The 21,336-nt window shown below is 41.5% G+C and overlaps 1 protein-coding gene across 1 annotated transcript in view; it reads right to left on the bottom strand.

The window, feature by feature from the left end:
* Positions 1-2,944: 2,944 nt before the first annotated feature.
* The window catches only part of HTR1E (5-hydroxytryptamine receptor 1E), an 80,275-nt gene continuing 61,883 nt past the window's right edge, over positions 2,945-21,336 (bottom strand). Inside the window, exon 2 of the mRNA XM_083174708.1 lies at positions 2,945-4,333. Coding sequence (XP_083030834.1) covers positions 3,077-4,180 — 1,104 coding nt within the window. The 5' untranslated portion in view covers positions 4,181-4,333 and the 3' untranslated portion in view covers positions 2,945-3,076. The remainder of the gene's footprint in view (positions 4,334-21,336) is intronic.

Raw genomic sequence — 21,336 nt, 5'->3', positions numbered from 1 at the left:
AGGACTGGCAATGGCACTGGCACAGCACACTGAGAAGAGGGAAGGAAGGGCGGCGCTGCTGCCTGTTCGTCATTTGATTGACAGCTGACAGGCGCAGGGAGCAATGGGTAGGGGGCAGATCCAGACATGACATGTCATCCAGGCATTCACAGACAGCGCTACATGCCTCAGTGCAAGTGTCCGTGAGGAAGAGGGGGCAGGTCACAGGAGGAGGACAGTGTGTGCGCGGTGTAGGGAGCAGCTCAACCTCTCCATACTACTGCCTGCTGTCAGACAGGCACTGTGGGTGGCTTGCAGGCTGTGTGCACTCGCGGTGCAGGAAGCAGCTCTTTATACTGCCGCCTGCCCGCTGTCAGACAGGCACTGCGGGCAGCGTGCAGAAGGCAGTGATAGTGAGGGCTGAGGCAGCTTTAGCAGAGCAGGGTGGGAGACGGCACCTTTTCAGCATGGCGCCTCCCTGCTTTGCAGGAGCTGCTGAGTGGGTAGCGCTGGCCCTGGTGGCTATTTAATATTTTGTAATGTTGTCATTGCTGAACTTCAATAAAGATATTGTTAAAAAAAGCACTTTGCAGCTGACTCAGAATAAGGCCCAGAAACTGAAGCTACAGTATGTGTAATGCTGTCCATTCACTGAAAGATTTTTCCAGGCAAATCTGGCAAATGAGTAATGGTCTCATAGATGAAAAGGGTTGGGCAGTGACCCCATAAATTCAAAAATAGGCACCAAATTTATTTTGATTCCTTAGCAAATATGTGGCATTGGCCTGCTTGGTAAAGCATTGTAGCGGATATAGAGTGGGCAGAGCCCTCTGATTCATCCTAGACCCATTGTAGACAGGCCTCAATAAGAAGTGGCTATGCAGTTTGTGACCGCAAATCAGTTCGCTTTTGGAAATCTTCATGTGTTGACTTTCTGGGTACATATCACCAACGGTCATGCTATTTGGAACAGACTTGGAATAGAATTAGTGAATAGAAATATAATAACAATGTAAACAAAAAGTTAGAATGCGATGCATTTGACATTTTTGCAATGTACGTTGGTTCTTTCTTTCTGGGCATCATCCAGGGGAGGCTCCAGATGAGGAGTGGGGGTGGTGGGGGCCTGCTGCACAATTCAAAATTAAAATAAGGGAGCCACATCCGCTGCTACTAACTGCCATTCCAAACTGACTCACTGGCAGCTGGTGTGGCTCCTCTAATTGAATTTTGGACCGTGATGCAGCCCCACCTCTGGAGCTGCCACTTGCAGCAAATATTTGATGGCAGCAACTCCTTTTCCTCAACTTAGCGATCCATGCTGAGAATTAAGACCTATGTTACCCAGTATTATTATTTAAAAACAATATATACAGCCCAAAATATCTAAACTTTGAGTAGAAATCTTTATAGCATCAAATTTAGCATATGAACTTTGCTATATGGGACACAATTTAGCATCATTTTAGCTGAAATCTGCCTTTTATATAATGCTATTCTAACCTACATAATTCTAATTGATATTCTCTGTTTGTTGTTTATAGGGACTGGGGCTGCTTTAGTAGTCAATGTTGCGACTAATGGTGCATCAAAGGTAGCGTGAATGGATGCACCAGCGCAGTTCAGCACTTCTCACGGAATGCTCAAACTAACATTTGCATTTTTGCGCACTTGCAATTCCGTGAAAAATGGCAGCAGCGCATGATTTGCTTACTATTAAACAGATCCATTTTACTTTAGAGACATAAAGCAATTTATGCTGCGTTCTCATTGCCGCCCCTACAAAATCCCGGGTTTATCTTGCCGGATTTTTGGCGGGGCACAGAGCTTCTCAGCTCAACAGACCCCCTTCATACTGCACCTTAGACCTGGGAATTTCCTGTGTCTGCCCCTTTCACACTGCTTTCCATGGTCTGCCTTCCAACAAGTGTTGCAGCTTTGATTGGGTATTGGGCAATTTGTACAAATTGCTGTGATTGGCTGTTTAAAAAACAGCTTTTATTGGCTGGCTGTCACATATCACATGATTACATCCCCCAATGAGATTATTTTTTGGCATCATGTGTGAAAAACACGGGTCTGTGCTGTTCACACTGCCGTACACTCGACTCGCATATTACCCAGGAAGAACCCTGCAAAAAACCCGTGTCTAATTCCCGGGGCATAACACCTGGGAATTTCACAAAGACCATTTCACACAGAGACGCGACACAGAAAATTACTGCTCGCCCTGGCAAATACCCGGGTTTTTGCGGCAGTGAGAACGGGGTATAAGTTGAACAATTAAATAAAACATTTTGAGTAATACTGGGATTATTTGCTAACTTTATGCCCAACATATTTTCCTGAGTCATTTCAATATTTGGTACTTGTGTAGTTTCACGGCGCCAGCATGGCGTCGTGCTACTTCCGGGTGTATGCTCGCCACTAAATATGTCAAATAAACTAACTTAACTCCATGCCAACATGGATAGTTCATGCCTCCACTATCCATGTTGGCATGGAGTTGATTTTAAATAGCGTGGCGAGCGTAGCGAGCCACCGAGCCCACAGCGTGGGTGAGCGAAGCGAGCCCCGCATGCTGGCGCCGTGAAACTACACAAGTACCCAATATTTTTCTCTGTACATATAAGGATGACTTTTGAAGACAAAATGAAGACATCACAGCACTTCAGAATGATTCTATGATGATCACCCTCTTTGACTTGGCAATGCATTAATAAAAAAGAACACATTAAGTAAATGAACACTTCATAAAAAGCTGAAATTAATTTGTTTATACTCAAGGTAATTAGTTATTTATATACTTAAACATGAAGCACTCATTGAAAGGAAATCTCACATTAAAAATTGTGAATAATATTAATCTTTTTATATTAATAAAAGTTATTGTATATTATAAAAACCTATTTTTTTATTTTATAACTTACAAACAGAGGTAGAAGACTGCATTACATGTCAGGACAGAAAGAAAACACAGATCTAAAAATAATGTTGTTTTTTTGTTTTGTTTTAATTACCAGCTCCCATGATTCAAAAAACACAATCTTTTTACCTTTAAGGCTTATAAGACAATCAGATGTAGTACATGGATACTTTACGAGTGCTCTTTGCATCTGATTAGTTTTTTAAAGGCTATCTTGAAGTCATCATTGAAACTGGTGTAAAGAAGTGGATTAATTAGCGAATTCACATAACCCAACCATGTTAAGAAGTCAGCCACTTCCGGTGACACACTGCAGAGCTGGAGTCCGACAGCAAGTTCCTTGATGAAAAATGGCAACCAACTTATCATAAAAGCACCCAAAATGAGTCCCAATATACGGGCTGCCTTCCGTTCTCTTGTACTAGATATCTGTTGTTGACGATCCCAGGCAAAGTCAATGTCATTATCATATGTTGGGGTCCTCACACAAGCATTGATCTTCTCAAACTCCATGGTAGGATCTGAGGTGGAGAATTCAGACACACAGAACGTCTGTGTAAGTTTGCAGTGGGCATATGAATTTTGGCTGTCATTACTCCTGTTGCTCAAGTGTCGACTTGATCCTCTTTTTTGGTAAAGGCTCTTTGCAGCATGGTATATTCTATAGTACAAAATAAGTATTAACGTCAAAGGGATATAAAATGCCCCAAATGTAGAGTATATTGTATAGATAACATGGTCATGTTGGATTATACAGCTACTTGGACTGTTTATGTTATGATGATTTCTCCAGAACAAAGGTGGAATGGAAATGAAAATAGAAATAGTCCATACAGTTAAGATCATTATTCCAGCCCGCTTAGCTGTTCTTTTTCTGGCATATTCAATAGCATCAGTAATTGCCCAATAACGATCCAGCGCAATCACACATAAGTGAAGGATTGAACAAGTACAGCAAGTCATGTCAATACTAAGCCATATTTCACATATCACATAACCAAGGGTCCAAGTGTCCATAACGATATAGGCAATGCTTAAAGGCATAACTAAAATGGCAACAAGAAAATCAGTAACTGCTAATGAGCATATTAAATAGTTTGCAGGTTGGTGTAATTTCTTAGTTGTGCAAATTGCAATAATGACAGCTGAATTTAACAGTGTGGTCAGAGTAGTGATAACAGCTAATGTTAAGGAAATCAGCATTTTTTCTGTTACCGTCTTAGATTTGTTTGCAATTGTTTCTGCTGTGCAGTTTGTAAAATTCATTTTTCTCATTGAAGATGTAAAAGAATTTTGCGCAGTTAGATGGTTCTCATCCTGACCCCGTCCAGTCTTCTTCCCAAGGAAACATTCATTATGTGCATGATTCTGGAAGCCTGGAATGTAACAGTAACCTGTATTTCTTTTCTCTTCTTACACATGGCTAGCCTGCAAAATATAATGATTTATTACTGTCAGTACACTAATTATTTATTTTTGTATATGAATTTACTGTATACTGTATGTGCTAAAATATTGACTTTCACATCCAGAATTAGTGTCATCTGACTTTAATAGCTGAATTTAAGAGAAATTGCTATTACAGGTGCTAATAAAAATAAATAACATATATTTATTGTAACATTAATGTGTAATTGTATTCTGAAGCATTTCTTCTACTCCAGCTGTGGTAAAGAGAACAGATTGTGTATAGGCGGAGAAAGTTAGCAGTCAAAGAAATGAGTAAAGAATGATGAGAGAAAGATATAGCAGCAAAATAACACATTTGTAATGAAGGCTACAGGAAATTCTCAAACTGTAGGATGCTTGGAAAATATTACAGCTTTATCCATTTTAATAGCTTGTAATGCTGAACAAATAACCAGATCTTGCAGAAGAAAACCTTTCCATGATCTTGAGGTGTAGAAATGTGTCTGGTGTATTTTTATTTGTATATATATCTGTATATTTGTATCTATGCAAATTTCATAGATCCAAAATGCATCAAAACCCAGTGTGAATGAGTCGCAGTTCAGATCTTCATGCAGTTCAGAATTTGGATTGCAAAATTTACTTTACTGATTTTGACTTTTGTTGAATTTTCTCAATAAATCGATTTTTCAACTGGATTTAGCTGATCCGAAATTTGAAGCCGACCAAAATGCTTGCAGGTGGTTTTGCAAAAAAATAAAAAATTATGAGGAAGAAATGAGAACTAAAACCAAAATCCACAACACGACCCTAATATTTATTTATTTGTTTTCTCTTTATACAGTTTATTTTTATTGGGATTGCCATAACAAAACATTTAGGGCACTAAGATTTAAAAGTGATAAAATGGAGAGTGATAAACCGCCAGCCAATCAGTTCCTACCTGCCATGTCACATGCTGTGTTTGAAAAATATCAGGCAGGAGCTGATTGGTTGGTTGTTTATCACTTTCCATTTGATCACTTTTGAAACTTAGTGCATCTGGCCCAAAGTCTCTTATTCCTTGAACTTTATTAGGGATTGTTTGAAAAAGTACAAATGTAAGTTTTTTCACTATTAATAATATATTTATTTAATACATTTGTGAATCAGATTATTTAATATAAATACATTTGATGTAGCTCATACTTAATTCTTATGAATTAAGCTTTCCTGTCACTTTTTCTAGTGAAATTACAAAATAAATAAGTTTATTTTCTCATATTGCTCCAGCTACAGTACATATTATTGCTGACAATATAGGCAGCTGTGCATCCAGAATTAAACAACAGGGGGCATCATGATAGGGGATATGGGTGGGGTGTGGTTAGTTGATTCATGGACATTTGTGCATGCCAAAGACAAGCGTGCTCCCGAAAAGCTTTTTGGACAATTGTAATTCCAGACAATTGAGACAATTGTCTGAAATTACATATCCTGATGAAGGAGTCACCGTACCCTGAAACTTTGAAAATGGATCTTTAGGATTAAAGAGTCCACACTTTCACCTTGCTACTTGCCTCTGAGTGCCACTTCATTTACCTTGTATTTGGGAGGACCGCCATATCTTCTCTAAAAAGAGGGCACCAGAGCACAGTAATACTGTGTCCTAAACTGGACGGACGCTAAGACCTGATTGCCGGGTCCACCTGCTTGCTATATATATAAATAGGAAGTGCCGGATCATCAGGCTCAATATATCTATCTATCTATCTATCTATCTATCTATCTATCTATCTATCTATCTATCTATCTATCTATACACACAATGCTGGGGTCTGGCACTCTGAATGACAAAAAGCAACTTGCTATATATATATATATATATATATATATATATATATATATATATATATATATATATATATATACATACAGGTAAATATACACAATTGTGTTGTACTAACAGAGACTAACTAATACCAGCATGCGAGCTCGCTACCTTTTTCCCACTACTTAACTAACATTAACCCTACGGGGTGCTTGCAAGTATCACTGCCTCACTGGCTGTTCCATTGAGGAATTCTTTAATAATAAGTAACAGCTTCAATATTGAGACAATTGACTGGAACAAAGACACGGTGTCTGGGTATACTGTATGTACTAGCAGGATCACTACAACTTTTATGTATAGTGCTTTTTAATTCTAAATAGGTATATGTAAATACCTTTTAAAGTAACCTGAGTTCATATATCGTTTTTTTTATGTTTAGCTTACTTTCTTTTATGTTTAGCTTATTGGCCGGTCATTAGCTTTGTGTAATCATTGAAAGAATCCTTTTATTTTTTTTGTATATTGTATATTTTATATCTTTTTTTTCTTCTTTTTTTTGATATGGAATAAAGTAAAAACATTTGCTTATGATATCTGTGTTGGCGTAAATTAGCATATTCCATGCAGAACTTATATCGCTGTTTCAACATCGTTACTAGTTACTGCTGTTACTACTACTACTTTATATTACTTATGTCCACCTAATATTATAAAAGCCCAATCTCTTCCTCTAGCTCAGGGGTTCTCAAACTTGGTCCTCAGGACCCTCACAGTTCACATTTTCCTGGTCACCTGGCAGGTGCACAAGTGCATTCATTACTCATTGACACATTTTAAAAGATCCACAGGTGGAGCTAATTATTTCACTGTGATTCTCTGAGGAGACCTGCAAAACTAGCACTGTGTGGGGTCCTGAGGACCAAGTTTGAGAACCTGTGCTCTACCTCCACCTTCGCTGTTCTCCAACAGGTTGCGTGAAGCCTCCAGGCTCAGCCTCTTGTTGAGTAGCAGGTCTCACGGAAAATCAAGACCCTTGCCCAAGAGGAAGATTTTGGGAATTGGTGAGATTGGACTGCAAGATAGAAGTAGAGGGTCTGATTTAGACTGCAAGGAAGAGATTAGTGTTCAACTATCAGATAAGTGTTCACACCTTGAACTTCATAGTACCCATACACTATACATGTATACACAATACACACCTCCTACAGTGCGGTTGGCTTATACTCTGTGCCTGGGAAGACTGTATTATATTTATAGGTTAAATGGGTGGGGTGTAGCGCGCTGACAGTCAGGATTCCAACAGTCATTCGTTCGACTTAGGAATCCTGACTGCTGGGACTCAGACAACGGGGCGAGGGCAACAAAGCCCCTTGCAGGCTCAGTGGCGAGCTGGGCTTGCCACCTATTCTGTTCTTCCTCTAAAGGAGTTGTGGACCCCCAGGAGGGAGGATAGCCCCTGTCAGTTGGGATCCTAACTGTCTGGGTTTTAACAGTCAGGATTCCGATGTCGGTGCAATGACTGTAATGATAAATAGGGGCTTTGGGCTCTGTAATATTCAAGCCAAAGAGCTCACAAAGACATAGTGAAACACAAATTCTATTCATTGTTTAGTAGAACAGACATAAAGGATAGAGGATAGAGTGTTAGGGTATTATAAGTCAGAGAGTAAGGCAATAACTACATGTCACATTACAAAATTAGTAGTTGATCATCACTGCCAGAATAGTAAATCAAAGGTTTATTATCGCGCGCACACACATACACACACACACACACACACGTTCACAGTAGATAGGAATACATTAAATGATAAAATCCAAAATTTCACTGGTGAAAAGCAAAAGTATGACAGTAAAAGTTAATGCAGGTAAACCGATTGTCTCGATTGTACTGAATAGTTGCTTGGTATAGCAGAATGTACAGACAAGTGGAGGTAACTGAAAGCATTAAACTTTAATGTATAGAGCAGTGGCAAACGCAGGTTTTTTTTGAGAGGGGTTTCCAAATGTAATCCAAATTCTGCCACTCTGCAGTGCACTGGAGCAAGGCCCTTATTCTGGTTCACTTGCAAACTCCTTCTCAAATGGACAAACCATGTGCACTACCGGTGGGGCAGATGTAACTGGTGCAGAGAGAATTAGATCCCCATTCTGTCGGATCCCTCCACCCGTCTCCCCCGCTCCTTGCCCATCCGCAGCAGCCTGCCCCCATTCCCTGCCTGTCTCACTGAAGCGAAAACGGGCAGGGAATCCACGATCACCGCCACCTTGAGATGGGGAGCTCACATGTCTCTGTCAGATGTAGCTGACGGCTGCTCCATCTGTATGTAGACATTCATCCCAGTGCAGCAGAAGAGGGGGTGTTACACATCTATCCCATAGTCTCTCAATGGAACATCTTCCTACTACTTTGAATTCTATTGCATGACGACTCTCTCCTCTGTCCCCCCCTCCACCTTTCTCTTGTCTGTTAGTTATAACTTGCTTATACAAATGTAATCAAAGATGTATACTTAATTTGAAATATTTATATTTTTCCATCCATACTGTAAATTAAATGATTCCTATAAACATGGGACCAATTGAAATAGCCTCCGAGTCCCGCGGCTATTTCAATCACTTACAAGGCATGGTTTTCCATTGTAAATGATTGCCCCTTTAAAGAAAACTTCCATGTTCGTCCGGCATCCCACACATCTGCCAGATTCGGAGGCTATTACATTTGGTCAATGGTCTCAGTTATTTTTGTTTGAGTTGGATACAATAGTAACATTGTGTATGTTGGCCATTTAAAATAAACATCAAAATAAACATTTTAAATGACAACAATGTGTCTTCCTTTTGCATTTGTTATCTGTACTCATAGCGCCACATCTTGGAAACCTATTCCACAGATCAGAGCCCTCTCATCACAACAAAGTAGCACAAAGAAATGTTAATGTTGTGAAACAAAAGAAAAACATACTGTACTGTGAAAAGTTTTTGGCATGTGTGGAAAAAATGTTGCAAAGTAAGAACGCTTTCAAAAATATAAGTGTTAGTTTATTTGGTACAGTACTTGTATCTGGGCGCCCGCTAAGTTAATTGCGCACCATGCTATTCTCCGTATCAAAATCGGATCGCATCGCATCTGATACCACAAATGCACATACACGATATAGAACGATGCGATGCGATCCGATCCGATTTCGTTCCCGCTTTTATGGTTGGCCCATAGGATGGGCCATCTGTAACACTACTGTATTTATTAATCCTTCAAAGCCCTCCCCTTGTCACATCTGCACAGAAACACAGTATTGACGTCAACCCGAAGCGTGGCGAGCGCAGCGTGCCCCGCGAGGGGCGGCGGTACGCGTCCTCCGACTTTTTCATACCTCCACTATCCACGTCGGCGTGGAGTTGAGAATAGAATAGTGTGGCGAGCGCAGCGAGCCACCGAGCCCGAAGCGTGGCGAGCGCAGTGAGCCCCGCGAGGGGACGCGGATACTTCACAGGTATCCGTGTCCCCTCGCGGGCTTCACAGGTATCCGCGTCCCCTCGCCACGCTTCGGGCTCGGTGGCTCGCTGCGCTCGCCACACTATTCTATTCTCAACTCCACGCCGACGTGGATAGTGGGGGTATGAAAAAGTCGGAGGACGCGTACCGCCGCCGCTCGCCACGCTTCGGGTTGACGTCAATACTGGTGTGGCGTTAACAATGGAGGCGCATTTTAAACCATCAGGGGGGGTTTCCTATACAAATCGTGGGTTTGCGGGGTTATTACATTGAAATCAATGTAAAATCGGGTCTCAGGGACCATTTAACATTGATTCCAATGTAAAATCGGATCGGATCGGATAGCATCGTATGCCATCGTACATCATCGAGTACCGAATCCGATGCGATGCGATCCGATTTCATTACGGTGCCGTACGTAGAAAACCTGGGCGCCCAGATAGGAAACAAGTACCGTTTATTTTTAGCAGTTAACAAAATTCAAAGTGAATGACCAGAAGCGAAAAATGTAAGCGACGCTGGCATTTTCAGCAGATATTTTGAACATCTCACAGAGATGTTGGACTCAAAGGGTTTAAAAATACTTACAATTTATAATTTCATCCTACTGCCTACTATAAAGCTTTTTACACTGTCTAATATCATTTGTCTAACCTTAGTTACTGTATGCATTTTGCGGACTTTAAGGAGACATTGGGCCCACGGGCCAGTATACAGTCCATCCAGGATGCCTACTGTCGGCCAGTGCAAGTAAGTAGAGTAGAGAAATTAAAACGTCCACTAAAGTAGAAAATTTTAAAGTAGAAATACATAGTTAACTTCATCAGCCTCTGTGCTGCGCTTTACAGTCCCTGGTAATCCGTGTGATCTCTCAAATCACCTAACTTCAAAGTTCACAAGTGAGGATTAGCCACAGCGCTGCTACTCTCAGACTGTCAAATTGTAGCAAATCATTGGGGAATCTGCTGATTTGTGTAATCTCTGCATTCCAGGCACGTAAACCTTTGTATTTTATGTTAGCAAAGTGAACTTTACACAAAATTGGCTTGTATAAAAAGAGACAAGGAAGGGCAAGGAATGACACTGTAATCATGTCACTCTACAAGCCTTAATTAGGCCTTGAGTTCAGGGTGCAATTATGGGGTGTGGTATGGCGCTCCGACAGGGGGGATCCTGATGGTCAGTATAAGGATCAAGTAGCCCCTTGCAGGCTCGGTGGCTTACTATGCTCACCACAGGTTCTATTCTCCCTCTATGTGGGTCGTGGACCCCCCCACAAGGGAGAATAGTCCCTGTCAGTCGGGATTCCCCCTGTAGGAGCATCGGCAGTCGGAATTCCAACGTTGGGATACTGACTTTTGGGATCCCCCCTGACGGAGCATCATCCGGCACCCTAATTCTGGGCTCCACATTATAAAAAGGACATGGAAGAACTGGCAAACGTAGGGAAACCAAATGAATTAATTAAGGGAGTCCTTAAACTACAGAGAGAGATTAGCCAAATTGGAACTATCCGTGGGATTGGTTAATTGGAGAAGCGGCACCGTACTACTATTGTGATCAAACATTCCTGTATATACTTCGGGACTCCATAATGCATTTCAACCCGGAGTGATGCTGCTTTCGGAATATCTATCTATTATAAGTGGCATCCCCACTTGGAGCAAACACCTGGGCAGGTATCATTTCTGTGTTTTTTTATGAGTGTTATAGCGCCAGGGACTTGGACTGTCAGTGAGGCACCTTTCACAAGGAGCGCTGCTTGTAAAAATACTGCTGTTAGTTTCTACAAACCTTATGTTATAGTGAAGTGGAGTTGTGGCATGTAGGCTATTAAATACATGCCCAAATACCAGGAACTGCCTACCGTGTCCTGTTGAACGGCGAACCTGTTACAATATATATATATATATATATATATATATATATATATATAGTGTGTTGTAGAGTCGGCACTCAGTTTAAATGAGGTGCCTCCGGGTGGTTGTAGGTAGACATAGAGTGAATAATCTGCTGCACTCTTAGGGTCTTTTTGTAGACTTTTTTTTTATACAGTAGAAGTAGATAAAGTAACAATCAATTACATGGTCTCGGTCCAACGTTTCAATGCTGTTAAAGCAGTTTTGTCAAGGACTCATGTACAGGAATAAGATATAGTATTTGTCGGGGGGTGGTACCTGCGCACTGAATCTTGTTGGGCTAGCTGCCGCACTTACGGATGACTGATCCGTTGGTTTTAGATTATAGAACAATTCGGTTTTAGTGCTGCGCTCTGCCCTTGCTTATGGCTTTGAAAGAATTGTGTTTGAATAAATGAATGAAAAAGGGTGTGTTTTCCTTTAAATAAAACAAATGTTTACTGGTGATTCACAGAGATGATGCTAAAGATCAAAACAATGATTCAATTAGTTCAATACTCTGATGCGTGCATGCAATAACAAACTTACAAAATTACAATATTACAATGAAATACTTAATAAATGAAATGAGGATCAGGAACTCTGTAGTTTCAGAGTTACGTTTCCTGAAGTGCTTTGTAGTTGCAGTTCTGCTTGTTCTCTTCACAAGTACAGATACTGATTGTCTCGTTAGGTTCAATTTATACTCATTAATAAACTGGAAAGAAACATATAAAAGCGTCACCAGAGTGCTGGTTTTTAAGTCTGGTAAAGGTGATTTGGTGTCCTGTAAAGGAAAAGATCTGTCTGTCACCACGGCGTCCCGTTAAGTGACAAGGTTTTACAGTGTGTACACAGTCCTTTCAGTGTTGATTCTTCTGGTACCTCTTTAACATTGGTGGTCAGACACAACCGCGGACCATATCGGCACCCGTGGTAGTGTTCTGTAAGCCTCCAAGACAGGGAGACGCAACAGCGCGCGCACCGCAGCACAGGGAGCAGTGTTAACACACAGCCCCGAGTGCAAGCGGTCCCGCTGTACAAGTCTCCTGAAGTCCGGGTAACCTGCGGCGGAAAGTGAGTACGTTCCCCCGAAAACCAGGCGCCACTGACCACCAATGTTAAAGAGGTACCAGAAGAATCAACACTGAAAGGACTGTGTACACACTGTAAAACCTTGTCACTTAACGGGACGCCGTGGTGACAGACAGATCTTTTCCTTTACAGGACACCAAATCACCTTTACCAGACTTAAAAACCAGCACTCTGGTGACGCTTTTATATGTTTCTTTCCAGTTTATTAATGAGTATAAATTGAACCTAACGAGACAATCAGTATCTGTACTTGTGAAGAGAACAAGCAGAACTGCAACTACAAAGCACTTCAGGAAACGTAACTCTGAAACTACAGAGTTCCTGATCCTCATTTCATTTATTAAGTATTTCATTGTAATATTGTAATTTTGTAAGTTTGTTATTGCATGCACGCATCAGAGTATTGAACTAATTGAATCATTGTTTTGATCTTTAGCATCATCTCTGTGAATCACCAGTAAACATTTGTTTTATTTAAAGGAAAACACACCCTTTTTCATTCATTTATTCAAACACAATTCTTTCAAAGCCATAAGCAAGGGCAGAGCGCAGCACTAAAACCGAATTGTTCAGGAATAAGATATAGGATATATAGATAGATAGATAGATAGATAGATAGATAGACACCAGTAGTGGAAGAGCACAAAATAACTCCTTATTTGGAGAATAACCTGTCTGGTTCTTAATAGTCCATAATCAATTAAGTACAAAATCAATGATTCAGAAGATTTATTGAAAACTTGATTGAAGTGGATTCATACAAGCAAAATGGAAGTATAGTAACCCTACGCGTTTCGTCTTAATCAAGACTTCATCAGGGGTATTTCTAAGGTAATAAATTCAGAGGATCAACAAATCAATTTCTTAAAAAACATTACACAGACATCAAAATGGACATTAAAAATACATAAGACGGAAGTAGAAGCAATATAAGATATTATAGAAATAGAAAAGGACTACAGTATATTAGGGATCCAGTAGAGGAAATATAGGAGCGAACATAGAGGACAATGGGAAGAAATATAAATAGTTAGTATCAATTAAATAAAGGATTGTACCTTCCAGAAACAAAGAGTTATTATCTTTGATCAGTGGAATGGGATTAGGGTAAAAGTTAATGTTACAGATGCCTTTGAAAAAGTGACAAATAATTCTAGTAATTACGTGTTCCATATGAATAGAAACATGGATCAAAGGTGGAATTACATAACTAGTGAATCAAAAAAATGAGGGTGAATTCACTTTGAGTGCAGACCAATACCTGTGTAAATTTAATATTACGTAATAAATATTACTTCTGTAAGTACAAAATAAATAAGTTCATATTAAGTAAAGGGAAAAAACGCTCCTTTACATTAAAAATAAACATGATATATAAAAAATCAGGAAAAATATCTGCTAAATAGCATAAAAATTAAAGTATATATATATGTATAAAAATCTGCATTTCATAGATCTTTGAATTAGGACCATAGTAACTAAAACAGTCACAATTTAGAAATATTTACAATTTTAAGGGGAAATTTACGAAGATGGGAGTTCTATTTCAGATGGGATGTTGCTTTGGGCAACCAATCAGATACTCTCTATTTGTTACAAGCCAGGTTGTCAGAGCAACCTAAAGGCAGCATGACACAGGGGGGCGTGGCTCTAGCAAGGGAGAGGACGCCGCCAGGATCACCATGGCAACTGGGTAGGGCGCACTCCCTGATGTCTGCAGCAGCACTCCCTTTATAAGGCGTATTAAGAGAGCAGGGGGTTGCTGCTGAATTTGTATGCCAGAGCTCTGCTGTGTATTGTACCGGGATGCGGTCATTTGGTCTACTGCATTATGGTCGACAGTCATTAGGTCGAATCCATTAGGTCGACATGCTAAAAGGTCGACATGACTCTAGGTCGACATGGGAAAAGGTCGACATGATTCTAGTTCGAAAGGTCATTAGTTCGACAGGTCATTAGTTCGACAAGGTCATTAGTTCGACATTGTCTATGTCGACATTCACAAGGTCGACATGGAGTTTTTCACTGTTTTTTGAGCCAACATGTGCCGACAGGCGGTATTTCATGCCCTACCATCCACTAGGGCGTGGTGGGAGAATAAAATAGTGTGCCGAGCGTAGCGAGGCACCGTGCCCAATGCATAGCGAGTGCAGCGAGCGATGCGAGGGGATGCAGTGCACTTTAAACTGTGTCCATGTCGACTGTGTTGACATTCAGGTAAAAAAACAGTGAAAAACCCCATGTCGACCTTGTGAATGTCGACATAGACAATGTCGAACTAATGACCTTGTCGAACTAATGACCTGTCGAACTAATGATCTTTCGACCTAGAATCATGTCGACCTTTTCCCATGTCGACCTAGAGTCATGTCGACCTTTTTAGCATGTCGACCTAATGGATTCGACCTAATGACTTTCGACCATAATGCAATAGACCAAGTGATCCCAACCCATTGTACCTGTTAGCCTGTGTTAGAATTGTATTGCCATTGCTACAATATAGGTGATTGAGTCAGTGACGGGTTTCCCCCACTGGATTGCAACACCTAGTAGCAATATTGTAAATTCAATCTCTGTTTATTCCTAGCTTCTCTTTTCTGTGCTGGTTTTTCCATCTGGCCAGTACAGGAGAGTGGAGCAGGATTTGGAAAGGATTGTCATCTTCCTCCAGAGACTGAACTCTGTCACTTCTGTGTATTGGTTTCTGGTCTGATTCTGGACGCTGCGATCTCCTATCTTCATCTTCAGAGCCAGTGTTTCAGCTCAGATTCCACATCCAGAGGTTCAGCTCAAATACCATCTGAGAGTAGGTGTCTGGATTGATCTTGTGCACTGGGCTCTGCTGTTCCCTCCTGCAAAGTAAGTGCTTCCAATCAGGGCTGGATTAACAATGGGCCTGATGGAGCTACAGCTCCATGCCCACTCTCCAACTTTTGTAACTGAGGGCCGGGGCTTTCCAACGAGCCCAGCCCCGCGTCACTAGCCCCCCGGGAACCGGAGATACCGCCAGGAAAACCTGGAACGTTTTCCCCATAGGATAACATGGGACCCGCTAATTCTGACCTCCACCCGGTTCCAACAGCTGCCAGTTTCCCCTCCGGCATCATAGAAGCTTGAGGTTGATCTCAGTCGAACTCAAATTGCTGGGCCTTCAGTCTGATACCTGGTCCATATGGGTTTATTGGTTCTAGAGATATTGTGGGTAAACCAATTTTTTTTTCATTTCTGAAATGTAATTTAATGGCTGTTCATGTTGTTTGAGGACAGATTTCTCTGGAACCAAACAGCCCAGTTTCACGGGACCAAAATCATTTGAAGCCTACATGTAAAATGGGTCAGTTGTTTCCGAAGATATAGCTGCTTGTTTAAAGGGGTGGCGGGGGTGGTTTTCTCTCCCCCACACACCAGAAAATGCAAGGACTAGGCTGGTGTAAAAGGGGCCAGTCCGGGAATGTCCCTGCATGATCCTGGGACCATATTCCCGGGTAAATACCTGCATTTTCTGGTGTGAAAGGGGTATTATTTCAAATAGCAGTGCTCTGAATACAGCCGGGCAGCCCCCTGCTCTCTGCCCAGCTGTCAATGGCTGTCATTTCTGCCTGGCGGCGGCTGTCCCCCAGTTACCACGAGCATGTATTCCCCCTTGGCAATGAGTGTGTAACCCCACATGGCAACGAGCATGGTACCCCTGGCAATGAGCATGGAACCCCTGGCAATGAACATGGAACCCCTGGCAATGAACATGGAACCCCTGGCAATTAACATGTAGGGAAGCAACACTTATGTAGCATAAATTTTAATAGGCATTATGGTGTATGGCATAATGCATAATGGAGATTATTGTGTTTGTCTTAACATGTAATGGGCATTATGGTGTAAATTTTTCATGCGCGCCAATGCCCCTATTTATGAAGCATATTGTGCATTATTGCTCAATCTTTTTGGTATAGCGCAGGCATGTCCAAACTATGGCCCTCCAACTGTTGTGAAACTACAAGTCCCATCATGCACAGTTTTGCTATTAGGGAATGCTAAAACTATGCAAAGGCATGCTGAGATGTGTAGTTTCACAACAGCAGGAGGGCCACTGTTTGGATATGCCTGGTGTAGTGTGTATTTTGGCTCAATCTATGTGGCACAATGGGAATTTTGCCTTAATCTATGTGGCATAACATGAATTGTGACTCAATCCGTGTGCCATAGTGTGAATTTTTGCTCACTCGTTGTGAATTTTGGATCATTCCATGTGGCATAATGTGTAAGAGGCAAGTACAGTATATACAGTATCCGCGTTTTCGGATAGTATCCTTCTGATTCTGATGAAGGATACTATCCGAAAACGCGTTTAAGCGTAACACTATCCAGCTTGACGCTTTGGACCTGTTTGGACAGCTACATTTTGCCGAACCCTGGACTGAGTCCCCCTTGTTTCCGGGACAAGACTGAAGGAGGACGCTTATACCATCTTTTGTATGCTGTTTGCCTGGTTCATCTTGTTCATGCTTTTACCAAAATCACTTTATTGTAAGTGCATTTTATAGATTAAAATTTGTTTTATAGTATTGACCTGCACTGTGTTGCTTTTTATTCTGTCTCCCCTGTATGTGTAATAGGGGAGCAGTTGTTACAACCATTGGACCGATTGGATTTTGGTCATCTATGTGATACCGGCTAAAGCTTCATTTGGTTTTGTATTATTTGCAGTGGCCTCAAACACCCTGCTACAGTACATAGATAACACTGAGCGCTATTATTGCCTATCCACATCTTTCTGTTCTATGCTGTATCTCGAGTAGTCTCAGGTGTTTCTACTCTGTTGATTGGCTTATAGCTGCACTGTGTTTTAATTGCGCACTTATCTGGTTCATACCTTTTTTTACTTGTATATATAATTAGTTGAAAGTATTTACACAAATAGAGACACACCCATGAGCAGACCACCCAAACAGAACACTGGTCACATCCCCCACATTATTAGGTGCTGGCCACAACCCCTATTATTGTACATAATAGGCCCTTGATTATTCAGCTCCAGGCCCATTTAGACCTTAATCTGGCTCTGCTTCCAATCCAGACTCCATCCCGTGATTTACTTCCAGCCTGCCTGCGGTTCAAGTGTGTCAGTTTCATCTCACTTTTACACTTGAACGCAGAGGGATTTCTTCCTGGCTAGGAAGTTCATGGTTTTATTATTATTATCTCCTTCCTGAGCATTGTTGCTCCTAGTGAAAGCACATTACATCTTTCTAGTTCACTTATCTGTGTGTCTGTTTGTTCCCCATTTGTCCCCAGTGTTTGTCTGTCAGTGACACTCATAACACTATTATCTTCTAGAAGGTGCTAGATAAATAAGGACATGCTGATTGGTTGCCCATATAAACAGCCCATCTGAAATAGAGTTCCGATGTTCGTAATTTCCCCCTTAGGGCTAGATGTACCAAGCTTGAAAAAGTGATGAAGTGAAGATTGATAAACAACCAGCCTATGAGCTACAGGCCTCTGAGGACTAAGGGGGCCACTGCTGCCCCTGTCACCACTCTGCCTTCGCTGGCTCCTCCTATTACCATCTGCCTCTACCTGTCACCCACTGCCATGTTGCATATTGTGAACTTGGACAACCCACAAGCTCTACTACTGTATTAGCTGTATATGGATTCAGTATTGAATCCCGGCGGTCGGGATCCCGGCGTTCAGAATCCCGACGCCGGAATCCTGACAGCCGAAATGCCGACAAGGGGGGGACGTGGATCGCCCCCCCTTGCGGGCTCGCTGCGCTCGCTAAGCAGCGGGCCCGGTGCCTCGCTACGCTCGGCACACTAATTTATTCTCCCTCCAGGGGTGTCGTGGACACCCATGGAGGGAGAAAGTGTCGGCATTTCGGCGGTCGGGATTCCGGCGTCGGGATTCTGAACGCCGGGATCCCGACCGCCGGGATGGTAACTGCATCCCCTGTATATTATCGCACAGCTGCTTCCCTGTGGATGTGCAATACCGTACAACCTTGAATCAAGCCCTTAGATATTTGTTGCTGTGACAGTTCTTTATGTACTTTCCAATGGCATATGATTGGAATATTTGAGCTGACATAGGGCCAGATTCTCTAAGCTTCAAAAGTGATAAAATGGAGAGTGATATACAGCCAGCCAATTAGCTCCTACCTGGCATGTCACAGACTGTGTTTGAAAAATGTCAGGCAGGAGCTGATTGGCTGGCTGTTTATCACTCTCCATTTTATCACTTTTGAAGCTTAGAGAATTTAGCCCACTATGCACTGTAGCACACTCAGCTGAGACAAAACTTGGTTACATAATGTTATATAACTAATTGGTTTTGTTTCATGATGGCATTTCATGAAGCATTATCATATGTTCTTCTTGTGTACATACATATGGTATCAGAAAATTAGCTGCAAAGTGTAAATGTCTCCCATGAAAGAGATAAAGAGCGCATGCACTATTTGTATGTGTACACAGTATACATGTGATAAATATAGATTGTAGAGGCATCTGGGTTTGGCGATACCCAGTGTGCATTCTCTAATGACATTCCCTACCCCCCTCCCACCACCACCACACCAGCAATGAGCATGTCCAAAAAGGGTGTGTGGCCTATTATAAGGGGGCATGGCCTCACAGGGACTCTTTTTATTAACCCTCCCCAGAGATGCTGGGTCCCCAGGAAATAGGCCTATCTTCAGCACTGGCACTGTGGTGTAACCCCATTTGAGGGTAAAACCTGGGTGGAGCCTGCATCCCTCACACCCGGCTAGTTACGCCACTGAGACAGGGCGAGCATAGGGCATGCATAGTGTAAAAAGTTGAAGCATATTGAATAATTCAACACTATTTGCAATGTACATACATTAAGGAAATAAAATAAGCCACATCAAAACTCTCATATAAAAATCCCCATGGTCCCTTCATGGGGTATATTTTAGAAATTGAGGTGTTGCCCATAGCAACCAATCAGATTCTAGCTATTATCTTCTAGAACAGTGGTTTTCAACCACGATCCTTAAGGTGCCCCAACAGTACATGTTTTCCAGGTCACCCAGCAGGTGCACAGGTGCACTCATTGTTCACTGACACATTTAAAAAAAATCCACAGGTGGAGATAATTACTTCACTTGCTATTCTATGTGGAGACCTGGAAAACCTTAACTGTTGGGGGTCCTTGAGGCCGAGGTTGAGAACCACTGTTCTAGAAGGTCCTAGATAAGAAGAATCTAATTGTTATGGGCAACATATCCACTCCTAAAAGCCTAGATTTTAGTAGATAGTCCCCAATAGATCTGTGGTACCTGTAAATAAATTATAAGCCACAATGGACTGTGGCACAGTATATTATATGTACATTAAAAATACAGACAATTATAATATAGAAACGTAATACTGCCTCTTGTTTTTTTTACTGCTCCTCTCCCTGATCTCATATCGAGATATAGTAATACTGTACATACCTAGTGTTCATTCTAGCACCCGCTATCTTTGAAAATCCATGCAGTTCCTCTTCCCTGCCTGGGGTGTCGCTGTCTGCTGTGGTGTTTCTAGCACAGGTCTGGTTTGCATATCAGTGCTGATATACAGACCTCACTGTGCTAGAAACACTACAGCAGACAGCGACACCCCAGGCAGTGAAGAGGAACTGCATGGTTTTTCAAAGATAGTGGGTGCTAGAATGAACACTACATACCTCTGCTTCTTTCTAGGTCATCATTAAGCTATACCATAATGACATCCTGATCAAAATTCATACAGTTTTATAACTTACTCAAATCTAACTCTCTCTCTCTGCACATAAAAGAGATGGGAACCACAAGTGCAACTACAGCTGCTGTATGGGGAGGGCGTAAAACTCCCCTATATAGAAAATTTTGAAGAAAAAGAGGTATACAGCGCTTGGGTATTGCTGAATGATGTATTGATAACACAATTGTGAAAGGTTATAAACATTTATTCAATAATACCAAAGATTATGTAAAATCAGAGGTCTCTAAGAAAGAAAAAAAATATGTAAAAAATAAATGATAAAATAAGGAATGAAGTTCCAGCTATCAAGGTGAGTCCATGGTACCAAGGTATAGTATATTTACCAGACTGGGTGGGTAATGAAGTCTCCTTTGAATGGAGAGAAATGTTGTAAAGAGTTCTGGAAGAATACCCTGTGGAGGATCCAAATTAACTCAGACATTACAGATGCAGTAAACAGTTTTATGGTATATGAATACCTGGCTGGTCGCTGTGTGTAAACTGAAGTTGTAGGATCCAATATGTTGTCAACTGTACTGGTCCGGATGAGCAATGAAGAAAGGTCTGGTTTACCTAAAGCTGGAAGCTGGAACAATAGGAAGCTGGCTCAACGCGTTTCAACGTCTTCACATGTCTTCATATTTTTTATCATTTCTTTCTTTCTTAGGGAATTCTCTAATTTTACATAATGTTAGTTATTATTGAATAAATGCTTATAACCTTTCACAATTGTCTCTCTCTGCACGTCACATCTGCCCTACCTGCAGTGCACATAGTTATGTCCATTAGCAAACCAAATGTGATTTGCAAACCAACCTGGATCACCCCCAAAATCCCTAGATAAGCTGCAGGTGCCATAAAGTTGCCTGAGGAGACCCACATCTACAAGTTTGAGTCAGCCCAAAGCCCCATATTGAAGATGCAGGGTGAAGCAGAGGCAATGGAGTTATCTGCTGCTGGTCTCCTGCTCC

Source organism: Crinia signifera, chromosome 3 (genome assembly GCF_055691185.1).
Source record: "Crinia signifera chromosome 3, ASM5569118v1, whole genome shotgun sequence".
Classification (NCBI taxonomy): Eukaryota; Metazoa; Chordata; class Amphibia; order Anura; family Myobatrachidae; genus Crinia; species Crinia signifera.
The sequence above is the reverse complement of the archived record's forward strand: the minus strand, read 5'-3'. Positions and strand labels throughout refer to the sequence as shown.